The sequence below is a fragment of the Monopterus albus genome, unplaced genomic scaffold (assembly GCF_001952655.1).
Source record: "Monopterus albus unplaced genomic scaffold, M_albus_1.0 scaffold28.1, whole genome shotgun sequence".
NCBI classification, from domain to species: domain Eukaryota; kingdom Metazoa; phylum Chordata; class Actinopteri; order Synbranchiformes; family Synbranchidae; genus Monopterus; species Monopterus albus.
In genome coordinates, this window is record NW_018127908.1 from 3612887 (window position 1) to 3632094 (window position 19208).

Consider the following 19208-nt stretch of genomic DNA (forward strand, 5'->3'; position numbering starts at 1 on the left):
CTGAAATGTCCCCAGATATTTCCTCCTGACAAAGGATCCTACCTCGTTATCTCTATACACTAATGCTGTGGTTTTATTGATGGCGGTGTACTGTCGATCCACTACTTATGTCCAGACTGATACATCTCAACAATTATTAGATGGATTACCATGAAATTTAGTACAGACATTCATAGCACCCTCAGAATGAACCATAATAACTTCAGTCTTTTCTACCGCCATCATCAGAATCTCTTTATACTTATTTCACATCTCTGTAGTTGTTTTGAACTGTAGAGGCTATGATCCCTGGGGTCATAGCCTCTACAGACTCTGACCTCTCATGCCCAGTAGGTCCGTCCGCTATCATCCATGACTTAGATGATGAATGTGGCAAACATTAAACCTGCTAGACATCACAATGTCAGCATTGTCGCTATAAGCATTAGCATTATTTTTAGCATTCCGCTCAGAGTACTACTTTATAGTCTTATTAGTACAGAAACCCCTCTTTGTCCTACATTTAGTGGTCATGTCACTGAGTTTACCTATACAATCTACTGAAATCAATACAAGAGCTGTACTACAAAATATAAGGATCTTTTTAATTGACTAGTAAATTAAATTATATATTTATTACTGAGGCCATACAGAAATTGCAGGTAGTATCATATAATTCAGCTGAATTACTGCATGTTTGCATGAAAAGTGGGCTGTGGGCTTTGTCCCCTATCTCCTCCATTGGAGCCATAATAGTAACAATGGTAGAAATACACAGTGTTACACCTTTAAAAGACTCTTTAGAAACCAGTTTCCAGGCATTTGAACAGCCTTACCTTCTACAGTCTTCTCCAACCTCTGCATATGGGTTGACGATGCACGTTACACAGTCATCTTCAGTTGACTCTCCTTCTACCTCTGCTTTCTCTCTCTCCTCCTTTTCTTCCTTCTCCTCCCTCTCATCCAGTATCTTTCTATCCTGGCTGAGGGACCTTGTGACTACTGGTACCTCATGCGGTGACTGTGTACAGTCTAGACTCTTGGCCTCGATGCGAGCCTCGCGGTGACGGTGGCGTCTGTGCCGGGCCCCCTCCTCTGGCCCTTGGCTGGGTCGGAACTTACGGGCGATCCTGTGCCTACCACCTGCAGTGCGGTGATTAGCTCCTCCTGTTTTCTCCTCACTTAGGTTTACCAGAGGCTCAGCCACTGGAGGGTCAGGGATGGACATGGACATCGGGGGCTCTGGGAGGGGCATACCCACAGACATGGGTGACTCAGACAGGTGAGCTGGGCTAGCCTCTGGGGTAAGGGCGGGGACATGGTGTGCAATAGTGGGAGTTTCAACGGTGTCCTCTGTAGGGCTGCCAAACAACTCTTCTCTGCTTGCCATCTGGCGGCGTTTGCGTAACTGGTTGGCCCTCTGCTCCCACACTGACATGTTCACTTTTCTCCTCCTCTCGCGGCGGTTGGCAAAGGCATTGGACCTATTGAGAGGCTGCTCATCTGGGACCCCTGTCACACCTTCAGGCTCATCTGGGAAGGTTGGACGACCTCGGTGGATCGCTCGTTTCCTGTACAGGTATGGTCTTCTTCTCCCACTAAGGAGCACAATATACTGGCATCACTATGAGGCAGCAACAGGTCCAATTTTAAGGAATTGTTGACATGAAACATCAAAACAATGATTATTTAGTACAGACGTGATAACAGAATATTAAAACAAAATAAAAGTTGCAAGACTTGCTGTGAATGTTAGGTAATTAGTAACACAAAGGTTTCCTATGGAAAAATGAGGAAAAATACTTGTATGCAAGTACAAATACTGTACATCCAAAAACTCAAAAAAGTAAAAAAGAGAAAAAGATATCTGTGAGGTAACAGATAAAAAAAAAAACAAAAAAAAAAAACAAGAACAAAAAGGGAAGGTGCATAATTAAAAGTTAGTGTAACATCTAGAAAACAATCTCAATAATTGAGAAGGGAAACGCAAGACAGAAATTCTGTGTGACAGGAATGCATACAATAATACTTACTGGTATTCAGATTCTTTTGTTGTTCGTGTAATCAAAGAATGATTATTTGAAAACAAGACATTAGTGTTTTACAACATACAAAGAACATTTTTTGTGACACAGAACAAAATATGTAAACTGGAATAAAAAAAAAGCAGGTCTAGAGGGCTCTAAAACCAGTGCTTTATGTTGATATATGTAAAAATTTAATTTAAAGAGCATGACATTTTATGCCCTTTAACATTATGTTTATATAAAATTCAATCGTCCTTGGTCAAATTGTTTCAAAATGTCACTGAACACAACATTTTGGTCAGTGCCACATAACAGGCATAAAACAAGACAACATGATGGAAGAGTCACAACACTGTGATGCACATAAAAACCAGCATCTTGTAGCTGTAACACACACAAGACAGACATTCAAATATGCCACATACAAATGATACATTCAGTGACACAACTAGAGAATCAAATTAACCGAGTCTATGCAGTTACCTGTCATTAATTGTGCCTACATGACTTCACTGAGTTAGTTCCTACCACACCGGCTAATTAAATCTAGTTTTATGACTGGTGACAAGAGTATAGGTTTGTTTTGTTTCAGTTTTGTTATGCCTGGTATCTTATGGTAGCGAATCAACTTGCAGAGACATAAAACACTTGGAATAAGTAATTTATCACATTTGCTTATACTTTATCTCTTGGTATTACGGTGGGGAGCATGAATTGTTCCAAAAACACATATCTTATATATCTGTTATATTCCCAGTGTGATTCCAGACTGTGATGTGTTGATTGTCACCTGCTATATTATACACTACACAAGCAAAGGAAAAAAAAAAAAAAAAAAATGAATAAAAAGAATCTTTTGAAAGCATCTTTTGTTGGTGCATTCAAGTACTTTTTCCAAAACTTGAGCATCATCTGGAGAAAATTAAATCCCCATATTTCAACCAGTACAACTGTGGTTTGTCTGCTGGGTCTCATTTTAAAACTAAAGCCCAGTGTATAAATGCACCATTACCACATATTTTAATTTTGACAATAAAACTACTGGGATGAATTACTTATCTCAAACAAATTTCAAGGCTCTGCCAGTTGATTTTCATGTTTAACTGACATGAACTACAACCAAAGGCCACCTGGTAAGCCAAAAAAACATAATTCATCTTTATGATTTGGAAAATCTATAATACTTAGCTATGTTAATACCCAGAGTTTGTTGTTAATGTTGTAAAACATGCAAAATCATGAGTACAGTCCTAACTCGACCAAGCTAGAGTATTAAATGAGGCACACGATGTGTCTCTGCAGGACACTTTAGCAATGATTTTTAAAGAAAGCAGTTACTCTGGGTTAATAACATACCTGATGTGTCATGTATTAGTTTCCTTATAACAACTCCATTTTCACAGTGGTGATGCTAAGTAGAGAAATCTGGCTAAAATCTGACACCCTCCAAATTGTGTCTCCTCCCAGTAGAGTGACACACTGAGGCACCCTACTGTTCACAGCTACCTTTGAAAAGCGCCACCTGCCCTCCTCCTCCTGACTTACTGGATCATTAGACATGTGGGACTGCCACCAGGTCACTGAGAGGAGCTGGAATTTCATTAACAAAGGAGGCTGATAACCAATCAGAGGCCAAGCCAGTTACAGAAGGAGATTCAGTGACATTGCTGAAGCAGTCTGTAAGGAGTCATGCTTTTAAATCAAGCACATTCAACACACATTCATTATTGTGTCACCGATGCCTTCAGCATGCCTTTCTTTGCATTCACCATGCAAATGAAGGAACTGTTAAACGTACAACTGGTCCTAGAGTCTACAATCAATGATATTGTGGAAATATTGATCTTGGCTAAGCTCTTATTGATTTTATAGAAAATCCCTCTAAAAACTGAAGTAGCATTAATGATCAAATTCAAGACCACCACCAGTCTTCCCACAACACCCATACAGTATCTTAAGTAAGTCTTAGTCTGATTACACTATATACACACACATCTCCAGCAAATAGAACTGTGATCAATTTTCATTCCAATTCAAATTTTCCATTTGCTCAGGAGAAGAGCTGGTCCGAAAAACCGAATACTAAGATTTACTTAAGGGCTGTGAATGCTCACTTAAAACAGTAATTTTTCTAGCTGTTAACAATCAACCTACTCGGAGATCAAGCCATCTCTGCCTCTGGCATATCTCTGGTTGAAGAACTCCTCTTCCTCTTCTTCATCCTTAGAAAGACCAAAAGAAGACATGATTCTATAACAATCCAGCAATTTCACACATGAAGTTCAGTTTACTTGTTACATAGCTGTGTAATGTCTGTGAAGTTGGGACATTTCAGCCAATGCTTCAATTTGGCAATTCCTTTTAAAAGTCTATTTAAACTTTAGTGCAATGCTAAGTCACTGGAATACCTTTCTTTTAAAATAATATTACAATTTTTGACCCCTAGTAGTAGCAATGTGGGAAACACAATATAATACAAAACAACCTTTGTCAGTTCCTGTGCATTGGCCAGATTATCCACAGCAATGGCCAAGAAGACATTCAGCAGCGTGTCTGTTAAGAAGGCAGTTAAGAAAACACACACATGAACCTGTGGGAATGTATGCAGATATTTACTCCCCCATCCATATTTACTCCAGGTAACATGTTCATTGCAGTTTTACTTTACTAAATGCATCTTGTAGTGTGCTCTGTAGTAGCAGGTTTACACAAGTATACTCTGCACAGATGATATATCACAGCTCTTTGACCACTTTTGAAGAATTGATAAGGATACAGTTTCCAAATAGTGTGAGCACAATGAAGTAGATTGAGGACCACATGCCGTACTGCACACCTCCCTGTGAGCGAATACCATTGTACATCACCTCATTCCAGTCCTCACCAGTCAAAATCTGTAGGCAAATACACAGAAAACTTTGAATAAATAATTACATTGCTGACATTAAATTAAAGAGAACAGACAGGATATGACACAATCCCATTTCCCTTAACTGCATCCATGTTTCCCTCACTTGCATCTTTTTTCCTTGCATCTCAGTCCCACCCATGTAAGATGCAAGGAAAGGAAGAAATATGAGGGCAGAGGAACTGAAGAAACATATCTGTAGAGACATGAGACATTGTTTCTGATAAAAGGAAGTGTTGATTCATAAAAAACTTCCACAAAGGACGTTTCCTTTTATCCTCACTCATGGCTCTTCCTGGCTGCCTCCTCTCTCCTGGATCCTCACTTCTCAGAGCAGAAGTAGGAGCTTTGGGATGTCCTTCAAAATGGTGGACTGGAACAACATCCAGGTCGAGTGAGAATCAAGAAGTAAATAAAGATCAATTAAGGGAATTGGGATGTATTCTGTCTAAAAACCCGTTTAAACAAGATAAGTAACATGTGTTGATCTTTCACAGTGCTGTTAGTGTTGTTAACATGTGCTGATCTTTCACAGTGCTGTTAGTGTTGTAGAAGATCTGATGTGGATTTTTTTCACATTTCACTTGTCTGATATTCATGTCTGCATATGTGTGCATGGATGTGTGGGATGACAGCAGAGGCAGGGGGTGGAGAGCGAGTGAACAGAGTTGTTTAATCTGTGCCTGGGGTGAGAAATATCCCAGGGTGCAATGTGTCATAGAGAGCAGGCAGATTGAGGCGATCTGTGGGAGCCAAACCTGAAACACTGTCATGATAGCAGCTGGAAACGTGTCAAAGTTGGTGGGAGTGTAATCTTCAAAGATGAACCTAGGGGGAAGACAGAATGAAAGCAGGGTCAGATGTGACCAAAGACGGCTAGGATGAGGAAGGAGAGGAGGAGGATGCAGAGCTATTTTCATCTTGACATGTCATTTCCTCTCTGTTTCTTATCAAAGAAGCCACTGAAGAAACTGCTGCTCAGTTCGCAGATTGTAGATGCCATTTCTAAACCGTGGCTTAACCAGATATGTAGATTTATATAGCACGCATATCAGTCCATCATTCAAGAACATCACACAGGTTTGTCTGTAATGACCGAGAAGCTAGGATTATTACATCCACAACTGACTTACCTTCCTCCAAAAAGCTGCATCCCCAGCAGAGCAAATACCACAACGAAGAGGAAGAGAAGAAAAAGCAGGCTGATGATGGACTTCATGGAGCTCATGAGTGACACAACAAGGTTCCTGAGAGAGGTCCAGTATCTGACAGAAAGAAATCACATCTTTTTCACCAGAGATGTGCAAAATATGCCAACTAATGTACTACAGTCCAGGCCTAACCCAGCTAATGTTATGATTTATACAGTATGTGTCCAACTTACTTGGTGATTTTAAAAATTCTGAGGAGTCTCAGCGCCCGCAGTACACTGATCCCAAATGACATGCCCGGCCTGAAAAAGCCCCAAATCACCTCAAAGATGCTGCCAACAATGACCTGGAAAACATGGCAGACACATGCAATAATGTAATAAATTCTTATAAGCTCCACCTTGTTAGCAGAAAACTGGCTAAGCTTTTCTTTTTTTTTTTAATAAATCTTAAATAGATCAGAGTCGATATGTGGGAATTTCAGACACAGTTTTCACTTTCAAATGTTTGTGGTACAGTTGTTGATCCCAACCCTTCACTCTGCCATATTTGGCCAGAAGATTAAAGACACCCAACAACTGAAGAAGACTGTATCACCATCTTATAAATGCTAACTGGAGGATGTAAGGCACAAAGTTCACTACTCAAAGCTCAACTAATATCTTTTAATACATCTGGAAGCCTTTTCTGTTTTTTTTTTTTTCCAGTGTAATATGGAATCAGAATAAGAGATTAAGGACCTCACCCCACAGTCGAAGCAGTTGAAAGATGAATGAAAGTAGAGTCTGAAACCCAGACCATACATTTTCAAAAACATCTCCGCTAAAAACAGCCCCAGGAAAACAAACTCTGCATAGTCTGGAGGTGAGAAAACAAAAAAAGCTATTAAATCAATGAATGATGCAGCAACGTGCCAAAAACAACACATGCATCAGGCAACACCAGATTTATTTTTAAGAAGTATACCATAGAATAATGCAAAAAATGTTTATATACGTAACAGTTAACATGAAACCCACAAAGGAAGATGGTCAGCCAGTCGGGCTGGTTGTGGTGGACAATGGCCACACAGATGGTGTTCAGAGCTACCAGGCTGAGCACCATCAAGTAGAAAGTGTCTGTCTTCACCATGCGGCGGATAGAGATGCGCAACATCCGTTCTTTGCGTCGCAGGTAGGCAGCAGGGCCACGACGGCCACTGCGGAAATTCATCCTTGATCTCGACATGCCTGAGGAGAGAGGAGAGAAAAGGAGGTTGAGGAAGAGGTAGAACAATGGTGAAATATGCAGTATGAAAAGTAACTAAGGAGCCCAAGACATGTGGTATCAAGGACGGAGAAAGAGGCCTGCTGTAAAGCAGTGAGTGATGTTCTTCACTCACTGGCAGTCGACATGTCTGTATACTTGTCGTCCCCCGGCGCTCCTCTCCGAGGACCAGTCTTCTTACTTGCTCTCTTTAGCACTGCAAGATTCCCAAAACTTACCAAATTTATGAATTACTGAATTTCAATAAATTAGAGGACAAAAATAGAAGACTGAAAAAGGTTGCACAGTTTTTAGGCCAAGCTGTTACATTCGTCTGCTTTATCAATGGTAATCAAAGCAATTCATTCACATTGTGACTAACAGCGATTGATTAATATTAAATGCACACCTCCTGATTGGAGAAGCTACATCTTAAGACATTCTTACTTGTTTCTTATCAATGTTTGCACAGAATGTGTGTTTCAGTGCTGCTCATAGTTGGTTTATATATTTGTTATCATATCAAACATTGGGTCCATCCCTGTTAGTAATTTTGCTTGACATGAGTTTGGGATAATACCATCACTCTCTTCAAGTATGTGGCTAACTCAAAGGTTTTGTATGGCCAACTCTGTGGTTGTGCAACATCAAATGTGTATTGTACATCATTCATTTGTACTATGCATATTGAGGCACAGGAAATTTCCCACACACTCGTATTCAAAAGAAAAAGAAGTAGTATTTTCTGTGGGCATCGTATAACCTCTAAAACTGATTATTAGAAATAGTTTTACTGGATACGGGTGTTAGCTGGAGCTGCGATTACAAATCTAAAGTGTATGAACTCACCATCTAAGGCCGATCTCCCTGAATTTTTATTCTCCTCTGCCAGCATTACCTCCTCTGTAGTACAACAAAACTAAAGGTTATTCACAGACTTTTCATCAAAGCACAATTTTAATCATCAGACATGGAAATATACATTTCAGAGATGTATTGTGGGAACTGAGGCCAAAGCAGCTCTGAGGGGCCAGTATGACCTTTTTTAGAGAAAGAGCTCTTATTCTCTCTTACATTCTCACAATATCTCTCTCTTCCCACACTCACCCACATCCATGCACACATAAATATGTACAGCAGCTCTCTCTCTCTCACACACACATGCATGTAAACACATAAATACACACAAGTGTGCATGTGTACACACTGCACATGCACAAATATTTAAGTCAGTGAGTCAGTATCACCTTTTTCTCACCCTCTACTTGCGTGGGAGACTAGCAATGCAGACTGCCATTACAGCACTGTGTATGCATGCATGTGTCCAATTCAGTGCCACCCTGAATTGGGGGGGGTGGGGGGCTAAACCAGCTGAAAAAATTGATCACTTAGGTAATAAATTATTTCTCATCTCCTACCTCTTTATGCCAAATAAATAATAAGTTACATTTGTGCTGATATAAAAAAAAAATGCTAGAGATTTTGCAAATTACATTTATTCCATTTCTTGCCTTTGGAGGAGTAGAGGAGAGGATTAATACCACTCTTCCATTACTAGTCTCACAGACTTTTTTGTCCATAAACAGCAGCATTTCTGATCAAAATATCCCTGAGCCAAGTATATCTTCACTCATTGTATTCCTCTTTGTAGCTGCATACCTCCGTGTGACTAAATAATAATGTGTATCTACAGATGTAAAGCTATTCTGGTATCCAGTACCTGCCCTGTCTATCCAGGCTCGGTACCCGTTCAGTTCTCTTTCCACCTGCTGCTGGCGGCGTAGTTTCATGAAGGCCCGCCGGTTCTCCACCCTCTCCCTCTCCTTGGCAAATTCTCTAAAGAGGAAAACATGAAAACAGCTCTCATAATCCATAATACAGAGAAAAACACCAGTATTATACACACAGGAAGAGCAACGCTCACCCAGACAAGACACCCAGCACCAGGTTCAGGACAAAGAATGAGCCAATGATGATGAGAGGAATGAAGTACATCCAGTTCCATGTGGGACCCAGAGCATCATTAGTCTGAAATGCATAACATTATTATTGCACATGGACAGTAGCAATCAGTGTGACATTTTGTAGTTAATTTGTCAGCTGAATACTTGAGCTCACATTATAGAGAACAGCCGTCCATCCTTCCATAGTGATACACTGGAAAACGGTGAGCACAGCAAACAAGATGTTGTCAAACTGCGTGATGCCGTCGTTGGGCCCGATCCAGGTGTCATTGCAGTCATACTTCTCTGGACACTTCCTCACTCCACATGCAAATGCCAACTCTGATGAGTCAACAGTTTCATTGTCTGCAAAAGTAACGCAAAAGCTTTATGTCCTCAGATATTAGAAACACATCAGTGAGCCAAAACACTATAACCGTCCTCAGACCACTGTCAATGCTGACTGGGGGCACCCCATGAACCTTGCCATTTCAGAGATGCTCTGACCCACAATGGTTTGGCCCGCTGTCAGTCACTTAGGTCTTTACACCTGCCCATTTTCCCCACATCCAAAACACTGAACATGGGAACTAATTGTTCGCCTACTATCTACTACATCCCAGACCTTGACATGTGCCCTAGCTACGAGATAATCAATGTTCTTTACTTCACATGTGAGTGGTCATAATGTTTTGACACAGGCGTATAGTACAAGCTTACTTGATGTATGAGGTACACATTAAAGCCTTGCACCCCAGTCATATCCTGTTTTCTCTGACCATCTGGTATCACAGTATGAATATCAATACCCCAAATGCTCCAGTCTTAAAGGAATAGTTTGACATTTTTGAAAATACTCTAATTTGCTTTCTTGCACAAGCTAAATGAGAGAATCTGCATCTCTAACATCTGTCCACGCAATATGAAACTAGAACTGGCAGCTAGTTAGCTTAGCTTAGCATAAAGACAATGCAAGGGGAAACAGAAAGCCCATTTTTAAGCAGCTCCATTTTGAACTAAACAATATTTGCTTATTCAGGAGTAATTATGACATTTAGAACTTTTTGTATAATGTGTCTAGAGGTGATCTTTAAGCTTTTAATTTTGTAGAACCATTTCAAAAATAAAGGATGGAAGGAAGGAAGTTAGCTGTAAATACTGTGAATGTATTCAGGTTTTATGCCGTAATCCATCTCTGGGTTGTGTTGGACGATGACAGTAAATGCTGTGGTGTGGTGTGTGATTACAGAGTAGCTGTTGACTAATTAAGCAGTAGCTAAATCAGCTGGCAGCAACCCTAATAATACCTCTGAGCTCACTGCTACTGTTCTCAAACAAAGATGTTCACACCCTCTGTTAAAGAACAATGTGTAAATGACACATTTGCTTTACCTGCTGGACAATCAGTCATGGTCGATCATAGATAATCAAAAACAAAGCGTGGCAATATTCTCCTAAATGCATTTGCACTATGATAAAAGCAGGTGCACCCTAGGACAGAAGGCGGCCACAGATGGAGAGGTGGTTAAGCCAAAATTCATCCTTATACACCCAAACTGTTGGATTTCATAAGGCTTTCAGTGAATTACTATATACGTAGGCTGATAATTGTTATAATTTAATCTACCTTCAACAATTGATCGATATGACGTTCCCCTTTTATTTTCATTCTGATAGACTGACACCTACACATTGAAGATTAAAATACATAGGGAGCAATAAATTTGTCTCTCTTCAAATTTGAGTGGGAATTTCTCTTAATTTGATGTCATCTCAAAACAGAATCCAAAGTCTTTCCTCTTGTATAAGTATTTAACTTTCACACTGCTTTAACAAGAAACCAATAAAATAAAAACATATATGGTTACTGGGGGGACTTCTTTGCTTTACGACAGAAACTGATTGTTGGAGGTGTGTGGATCATACCAAGGATGTCGAAAGATGGCAGGCAAGTTTGGTGAAGCTTTCCGCTGTAGAACTCCAAACCAATGATGGCAAACATGAGGATGGCGAAGAACAACAAAAGGCCAATCTGAAGCAGCGGGATCATGGCCTTCATGATGGACTTCAGCACAATCTGCAGGCCTGAAGGTATTTACAGAAAGACATTGCACATAAAAACAACATTGGTATTTTTTAATACAGATTAATGCAAATGAAGAGTCCAACAGTGTATTTGTCAGTGTTATCTGTGTAGCAAGTAGTTGGCCTTATCTCCCAGAGGCTATGGCCTTAAAAAGCAGTTAAGAAACATACTTAAGAAACAAAAATGGGCAGTTGTAAGGACCTACTGTATGTTACTGTATGTTATAGCCAGACAACTGGGTCAGCACATCTCCAAAACAGCAAGGTGCCTGGGGCGCTCCCAGTCAGCAGGGGTGACTACTGACTGTACCGACTGACATTGGTCTGAGGAGGCACAAACCATGAACTGGTGCGTCACTGATGCAAGGCCAACGAAGAATATTCTATCTGGTTCAAACCAACAAAGTAGCTACAAACCAGTCAGAGTGGCCATCCTCATCAATGTATGTACACTCTTTTCAGCATTACATAGTGTATTTTCTAAGTAAAGGCAGAAGTACAGTATGTGTTTAGGTTTTGCTGCAAAGGGGAGTACTTTATAAAAGTACCTATACCTTTATACTAGCAGCTTCTGGCTATGGCAGATACATCAATGTGTTTCAGCTGTTTTATGAGAGAAGAATTACCCTTCTGTTAGTGTTTACATATTTACATGTATACCATAGGCTTAAATTTTAAAGGGCATTGAAACTGTAGATGACATACTACTGGGGAATCCTAATGAAGAAGAGCGATTTAGCACATTTGTGCAACACCAGTTGATCCGGTATTTTTCTGACTGTTTTGGGAACAAGGTTTTCTCATAGATCTCAATCTCTTCATAGATTGCTACAGTATTACATATGAATTTTCAAATAACTTGATTTGTGACCTGAAAAAGTCATAAACGCTACCCACAAAGTAAAAATCGCTTATTTACAGTACTGTATCAATTTGACCTTGCAGTGCAGAATTAGAAGTCATTAGTTGACTCACTGGGGATCCCTGAGACGAGTTTCAGCGGTCTCAGGACTCGCACGGCTCTCAGTGTCCGAAGGTCGACTGGGATGTTCATGTGTGCACCAGCGGTGGCCAGAATCCTGAAGCACAACACGTACAAACATATCTAGAATATGCATATAGTGTAGCTGAAATAATTGTGATGGTAGGAATGATAGACAGTACACTGTTATTGTTTTGTTCAGACAGATACAAATATAATAGCTATTACTTGGAATGGCCTTGAAAGAGAAAATGCAACAGTGACATATAAAAGAGAGAGAGAAAAATCCATTAGTTGCTAAATCTGGCACAACACCCCTCTTTCCTATCTTGAGATTAATGTATCTGGTCCGAGGTGTCTGACAAATTTGATGACAAAAATAGGTAAAAGACAACAAATAGCTCTAACTCCAGAATAGTTTTGGTAATGAGTCGTTCATTTTGAAGGCAAAAAAAAGCAAATAATAAACTGATAACTGACAACTGTACAGCCAGTGAGTGGTACAGTATATCCATTTAGTGTACCAGACTTGTATATGCACAGTCACATACACCTGGCAGGCATATCCACTCACATCTGCCCACGCACATATTGATGCCCCTCCACCTACACAAATGCTGAAAAACAGCATCAGACGCAACCAACAGGCAACATACACCAGAAATTATATCTGAATGTTTTGTGTTATTCTCACTTAAGAAATGTTGTAACAAACTCCACAAAAATTCTGCAACAATCCTGTCATAATAACAGAACATGTCAATTTAGGGTGTGGTTTTTCATCTTAATGCAAGATCAGTCAAGCGTAATTTGATGACCCTTAACCATTAATGCTTTTGCGGATTAGAGGCTATATTTCTGCTGCTAATATCTGAACAAACTTGTGAAAATTATACTAGAAGTCATAATTATTTTCTAGATTTCATCATCTCTCTCCATTTGTTGCACACAGATACAAATATACAAACTCATAAAATCTTTGGACAGTGTTGGGAAGTGTGGGGGAGGTTATGTGTGTGTGTGTGTGTGTGTGTGTGAGTGTGTGTGCAAGGGGCTAGAAAGCACATGGCAGAAACTCAAATGTAAGCCCACGTAGACTCCTGAAAGCAGTGGGAAGGAGAGAGGCCAAGTGAATGAGTGAGGCCATGTTGCCACTAATGTGGATAAACCTGAAAACATTGTGTTGAACATTCTCTGTCCAAAACACCACGAGTGTCCTATAAGTTTATCATCAGTACTGAGCGCTACAACATGCAGGATCTCGTTGTTGCAGTTCATTTGGAACTCACTCTGTTCTCAAATTACCGAAAGTATCGGTGTGTTACAAAAAAAAATTTAATCTAAAAAAGGCCTAGAATTATTGACATTTTTAATTACTACCAGCAAAATATAACAATATTTATAATGACTTAATTAAATGCATGGGACCTAGACCGGAATAAGCAACATCACATGAATGGATAAACTAACCAACTGAAAATGATTCATTAATTTGTATTCCTTTAAGTTTATGCTAAAATCGACACGCTGTTTGTGAGTACACCCTTTGTACCTGTACACTCTAGTCTAATGCAGTAGTAATGCACCACAGCCTGTGTTGGTGTGACATTAAATCAACTTAAAATAAGCTAATAAATATGACAAACAGTAAGTCTTTGTTTCTTTTCTCTTATTTTGTGGCACTAATAAGGATACCAAAATATCGCTAATACCCAAGTGTGGTTATTAGCAGTAATTGGGTTTTATTGAGTGAATGAGTGAGTGAGACAAAGAGATGACACAGTGAAAAACACAGAGACGGGGCGGGAGCAGAGGAGTGGGAGTCTGTGGAAAGTGCCTTCAATCCAAACACAGTGAACAAAGGCAGGCGTCAGTGCAGTTCCTTCAAGGCTGCACTCTGAGCACAACAATTCAGTGGCAGCTCCTTCAAAATTAAAGAAATACTCCGTCTGCTTGTGGTAGCTCTTTTGTTTAGTCTAGAAATTGTTTTCCTGCAGAAAAATTCACTGAAACAATCAGTACTCGTGCACAGCACCATTTTTCAGGCCTTGAGCTTCTCATATTATGTATATATGCTTCCAGTAGTTCACAGCTAGAAACTATTAGATGATTAAAAGAAAATAAATTAGCAACCAATTATCATTTGCTGGTCCTTGCTTCTCAAATACAACAATGTCACTTCTTCGTACCATATATCATAATAAATGAAATAGTTGTCTGTTTTGGGCCGTTGGTCAGATTAAACGTAACACTTGAGACAGGACGAGAGATAATATTAAATACAGTCAAAATATCCTACCTGACGTTAAACAACACAACGTATGTAAAATTCTAAATATGTTATACTAATAAAAGATGGCCACATGACTGTTGGTTAGGTTTGTATAATCATATAGTGTATTTTGTACTCATTCTAAACTAAGTACTAACACTGAGCACATGCATACATACACACTGGCATCCAGTGTGTTTAAAGAACAGAATGCAAACTCTGTATAAATCACTAAAAGGCTTATGCCCAAAGCATATCGCTGGTCTGTTTTTACATAATGAAAAAGTCAGACCCCTTAGATCCTCTGGTGGGAAAAGCTGTTTGCTGTTCCAATAGTGAGAGCAAGAAGCTTAATTTTATTACCACAGTTGTGAAACAAATTACCAGAGTATCTCAGGTGACCACAGCCCTGACCTCCTTTACAATAGAAGCAGGCTTAAAATCCTATTAATGTGGTCTTTTTATCTCTTTTGTTTTCATTTTTATAATCAGAATTGTTTCTCACAGTACAAATATCATTAGAAGAGTGATCAGTAATATAATGAGACAAATCTACATATGAAATAGCCACACATGTGACTTTGATTCAGCTCTGTAACAAGTAAATGCTCACAGTGAGAGGCAAACCTCTTCCTTGTCGGCTCTTTGAGTGAAGCACTGTTGCACAAAATTGTACCAAACTGGCTCTGGAGAGGATGAATTCATTACATGCACAGAATGCAGCCTCTCCCACACACCTCCACCTACACTAAAAACACCACCAAAAACTACAGTAATCAGCAGCATCACGTTGCTCACCATTCCTGTACAGATCTGCATAAGGTTATGTGGAGCTGAATCAACACTGGCTCAATGCATCAAAAAATTGGTGTCTGAATTGAATCTGAAAAACATAAACCAAGCATTTAAAGGCAGGTTCTGTTGAATTGGGATTACACAGAAAATTAGTCACAGAATAAATTGCTGGGTGTATGTTTTCCCAAAGAAAACCCATTTGGGACTGTAAGCTATTGTTTACTCAGTTCAATTATGAGAGCAAAATTAGAGTTGAGACCACTGCAGCTGTCCTTTAATACGCTATGCACAATACACGTGATCTTGACGAGATCTTGACGTTTTCCTCTTAATCCCCAAATTAGATCTGGGGAGCTACTGATGTGGTTAGAAACCCTTCTGGCTGCAATTTGCATTTTCAATTTGACTCAAACTTCTGAATGTACAGATGTGTAGTGGGCCTGGTGCTGACTTGTGGTTTTGCATGCAATCATGTGCCACATACAGGTAGATCAGATGAACCAAGATGCGCAAATAAACGTTAGTCCAGCCATACAGGCACTCTTACATTGAATGCTACAGATTAATGCTGCTTTGGCATGCAAAGACAGAAACACAGGAGTGACTCTTCTCTATGTCTGTCTTTGTGCCAGATGGCTAATGAGTCACTCCCAACTCCCACCCAGTTGTATTATTCATCCAGTTTAAAGAGCAACAATTTTAGCAAAGTGTCACACTTTGCAAGACAGACAGGAGAAACGAGGGGAAGCTCATAACTGATGAAGGCGTTGTCAAAACTAATCTGAGAGCATGAGGTCACCACGTTCGCTGCCAACGCTCTGTACCTGCAGCCTTATAAATGGAGTAACATGCACATGCCGATGCACGAGTCATTTGGTAGATATTTTACTGCTAATCGAAGCATCAAAGTCCAGCTGTGCCAATCAGCTTGCCGCAGGATATAAGTGACCATTTTGGGAATCCCAATGAATTAATCTGGTTTGTGGGTGAGTTGTCCTAGCTGTGGTCCTTTTTGCTACACAATCTTCACTCAGATTAAGGATTTTAATTGAGCTCAGTGTCCCAGCAGATTTGCTTCTAGCAGTTCATTAATATGAAATGGAATGAATGCCGCCAGCACTGGCCCAGTGGCCTCGATTTTATTCCCAACTGGCCTCTATGACACGTGTGTTTTCTTTTAAGTCTAACTTACTTGTACTGTGTGTTAGAGAGAGTTTGCATGTGTTTTTGCGTGTGTGCGCGCGCGCGTGTTTGAGATAGTGTGAGAGGAAAGGAAAGCAGCATATGCGCTACCAGAAAATGTGTCAGATAGGTGGCAGGAAACCAGGCCATCAGTTACCAATTCCAGCTGCGGCTGGGCAAGATGAAAGTGCACGGACAAGTTTATGCTTTTTATACAGTACATGAGCAGCTGTATAAGAACTTAACTGTAACATTTGGAGTGTACAGAAGCTACAGAAAAGCCACATTATATGTTAAAGTGAACAGTCAGTGTCTTGATTGTAGCCCATGCTCTACACACATTTTCAAATTTGCACTAAATGTGCAGAAATTATGGACTGAGATGGCATCCACACCACAGCTCACTAGCTTTCAGCTCTATCGAACACAGCTTGCCCCATCAGACATGGTGCTGACCCCTCTTCTAACATTAAACAGTCATGACTGTATAAGCCACAATAAAAAGTAAAAGTAAAACAAAACAAAACAAAAAAAAACACCAGGAATGATTTTTTTTTTTTTAAAGCATTTCCCCAATCACACTCCTAGGCTGTGGATACGAATTTGCTTGCAGTATAATCAAGCAACCTCAGAACTGTCACCACATGTTGTTTCCAATGTTGTTAACTGCATTTCCCCAAATCTCTGTTATCATTACCACTTACTTTCTATTGGCTCAAAAGGTGGTTGGTAAAAATCTGTAGTTTCCTTCTTTGGGAAACTGCAGTTACTGTAAAGAGTCTGACTGTCACAGGCTGACAGCGAAAAACAACATTCCAACATGCTATTCAAGCAACATATTTACCACGTACATGGATTAGCAACAGGGGTGAGAATTACAATACGCTGCAGCTGTGACTTAGGAAGTAGGTGTCACTATGTGAAGGGTTTACCTACACCCAAATGTCGGTGAAGACTTGGAAAACAGTCTTCCTGACATTCTGCTCTTGGCCAGGCCTGGACACTGTTGTGATTTCCTATCGCTAGTCGAAGGCTTGTGAAGAATGAGCTCATCAAAAACCAGCTCATTCACTTTGTACCTATCAGTGGTTTGTTTAGTTTTGCTAACAAGCCATTTTATTAAGAAGCCAAAAGTAAAATGATTTGTTGGAGAATAATGCCTGTCGTTGCCTAGCGCCAGAGTTTTAGTATTAGATTATTAAAACCAACTGAACATTTCAACCCTGTAAATTCTGTGGAAATATGTCAATAACACAGCTGTTCGGTGTTTAGACTGCCGCTAACTGGTCTGTAAATGTGGTGCTGATGTCCCTTTTATGTAAGAGGCAGAGAAAAAATACTGCAAGATAGAAAGACAGAGAAATCAGAGATGCAGAGAAAAAGAAAGATGTGGGTGTCGGGTTGAAATGAGATGTCAACACGCCAACAGCTTCTTGCCTGAATACTGTACACTTAGCCATAAACAACATTCCCGTGGTAACAATGTTTAACTGCTCCACAATTAATTCACTAACCCCAGACTTATATGGAAAAGATTAATTCTCCTAATGTGATTTTTTTTGGGGCTTCTCACCATTTTCCTTTTCTCTCCCTCTGGTTTCCTTCTTCTCTCTTTCTCTCTACTACCCATCCACTCATTCTATGCTTTTGCATAACATCTCCAGTGCTGCATTCACATTTAATTCACAGAGGTCCTGGGGGCGAACCGAAACAGGTTTTAGACACAACTGCCAATCCACTTATCCACCCACCCAATGCTGACTGCAGAGCTTGGCTGTGCCATGGAAACACATATTTTCCTGCATGTATGTGTTGCGAATCCTGTGGATGTACTGTATGTAGTGTGTAAATGTATTTGCTTGTAAAGAAAAAAATCACATCATCATCTCAACAATAAAGACCAGCTCACAGGGTGAACCATGTGGCAATAATGTCAAACATGAAGTACAGCATGTGAGGATTAGAAGAAGCCTTTAAACTGCTGCGTGGGCATGCATGCCAAAATATTGATGATGAATGATGACACAAGTAGAGTCACATGCATGAATGCACCAACATCACTTGACAATCTGAAATTAGTGAGTCTGGAATTAATCTTTTGGTTCACCAGCCACAGTTGGGTAAACTAAAAATGAATTCTGTCAGAATTAATTGCAGAATCAGTTGCTGAGCATTAATTTCAAACTTCTTTTTTTGTGACTCTCATACAATCAGTGAAGTTTGTAATTCATGATGGAGTTCAACCACATTCAAAATTAAAGCAGCAGCTGGGGACATACCTACAAATACACACACATGCACATACCTACCAAACCCACTTGGTTAGACTTTGGTATTTTAATATTAAAAGGCTATTTGTTGACCTTCAACTGGAATCAAATATGAGATAATCACTCCTGTTAATATAATGAATTTGTTGGCAAACATATTGTACCGGCTCTTAATATTTGGTTATTTATCCACTATTTTTTCAGGTTAGTTGCTAATTGTGTCTGTCTGCTGTTGGTTGCTAAGTAGATAATGGGTTTTTAGAGCTTTTTCCACAGAAAACACCTGTTTCTATGCAGATAGGAGCAGCGAGAGTAAAACAAAACAAAAAAGTTGTGACAGCTAAACAATGAGCTGAATCTCACTTTAAA

At 39.8% G+C, this 19208-nt stretch overlaps 1 protein-coding gene across 1 annotated transcript in view; it reads right to left on the reverse strand.

Annotated features, from left to right (window-relative positions):
• The window catches only part of cacna1eb (calcium channel, voltage-dependent, R type, alpha 1E subunit b), a 48648-nt gene that overhangs the window by 17201 nt on the left and 12239 nt on the right, over positions 1-19208 (reverse strand). Inside the window, exons 6-21 of the mRNA XM_020595874.1 lie at positions 12314-12417; positions 11180-11338; positions 9429-9619; positions 9235-9338; positions 9031-9146; positions 8160-8213; positions 7447-7527; positions 7085-7294; positions 6811-6923; positions 6299-6411; positions 6048-6179; positions 5673-5742; positions 4783-4900; positions 4492-4559; positions 4161-4228; positions 816-1577 (exon numbers count right to left, since the gene is read on the reverse strand). Coding sequence (XP_020451530.1) covers positions 816-1577; positions 4161-4228; positions 4492-4559; positions 4783-4900; positions 5673-5742; positions 6048-6179; positions 6299-6411; positions 6811-6923; positions 7085-7294; positions 7447-7527; positions 8160-8213; positions 9031-9146; positions 9235-9338; positions 9429-9619; positions 11180-11338; positions 12314-12417 — 2463 coding nt within the window. The remainder of the gene's footprint in view (positions 1-815; positions 1578-4160; positions 4229-4491; positions 4560-4782; positions 4901-5672; positions 5743-6047; positions 6180-6298; positions 6412-6810; positions 6924-7084; positions 7295-7446; positions 7528-8159; positions 8214-9030; positions 9147-9234; positions 9339-9428; positions 9620-11179; positions 11339-12313; positions 12418-19208) is intronic.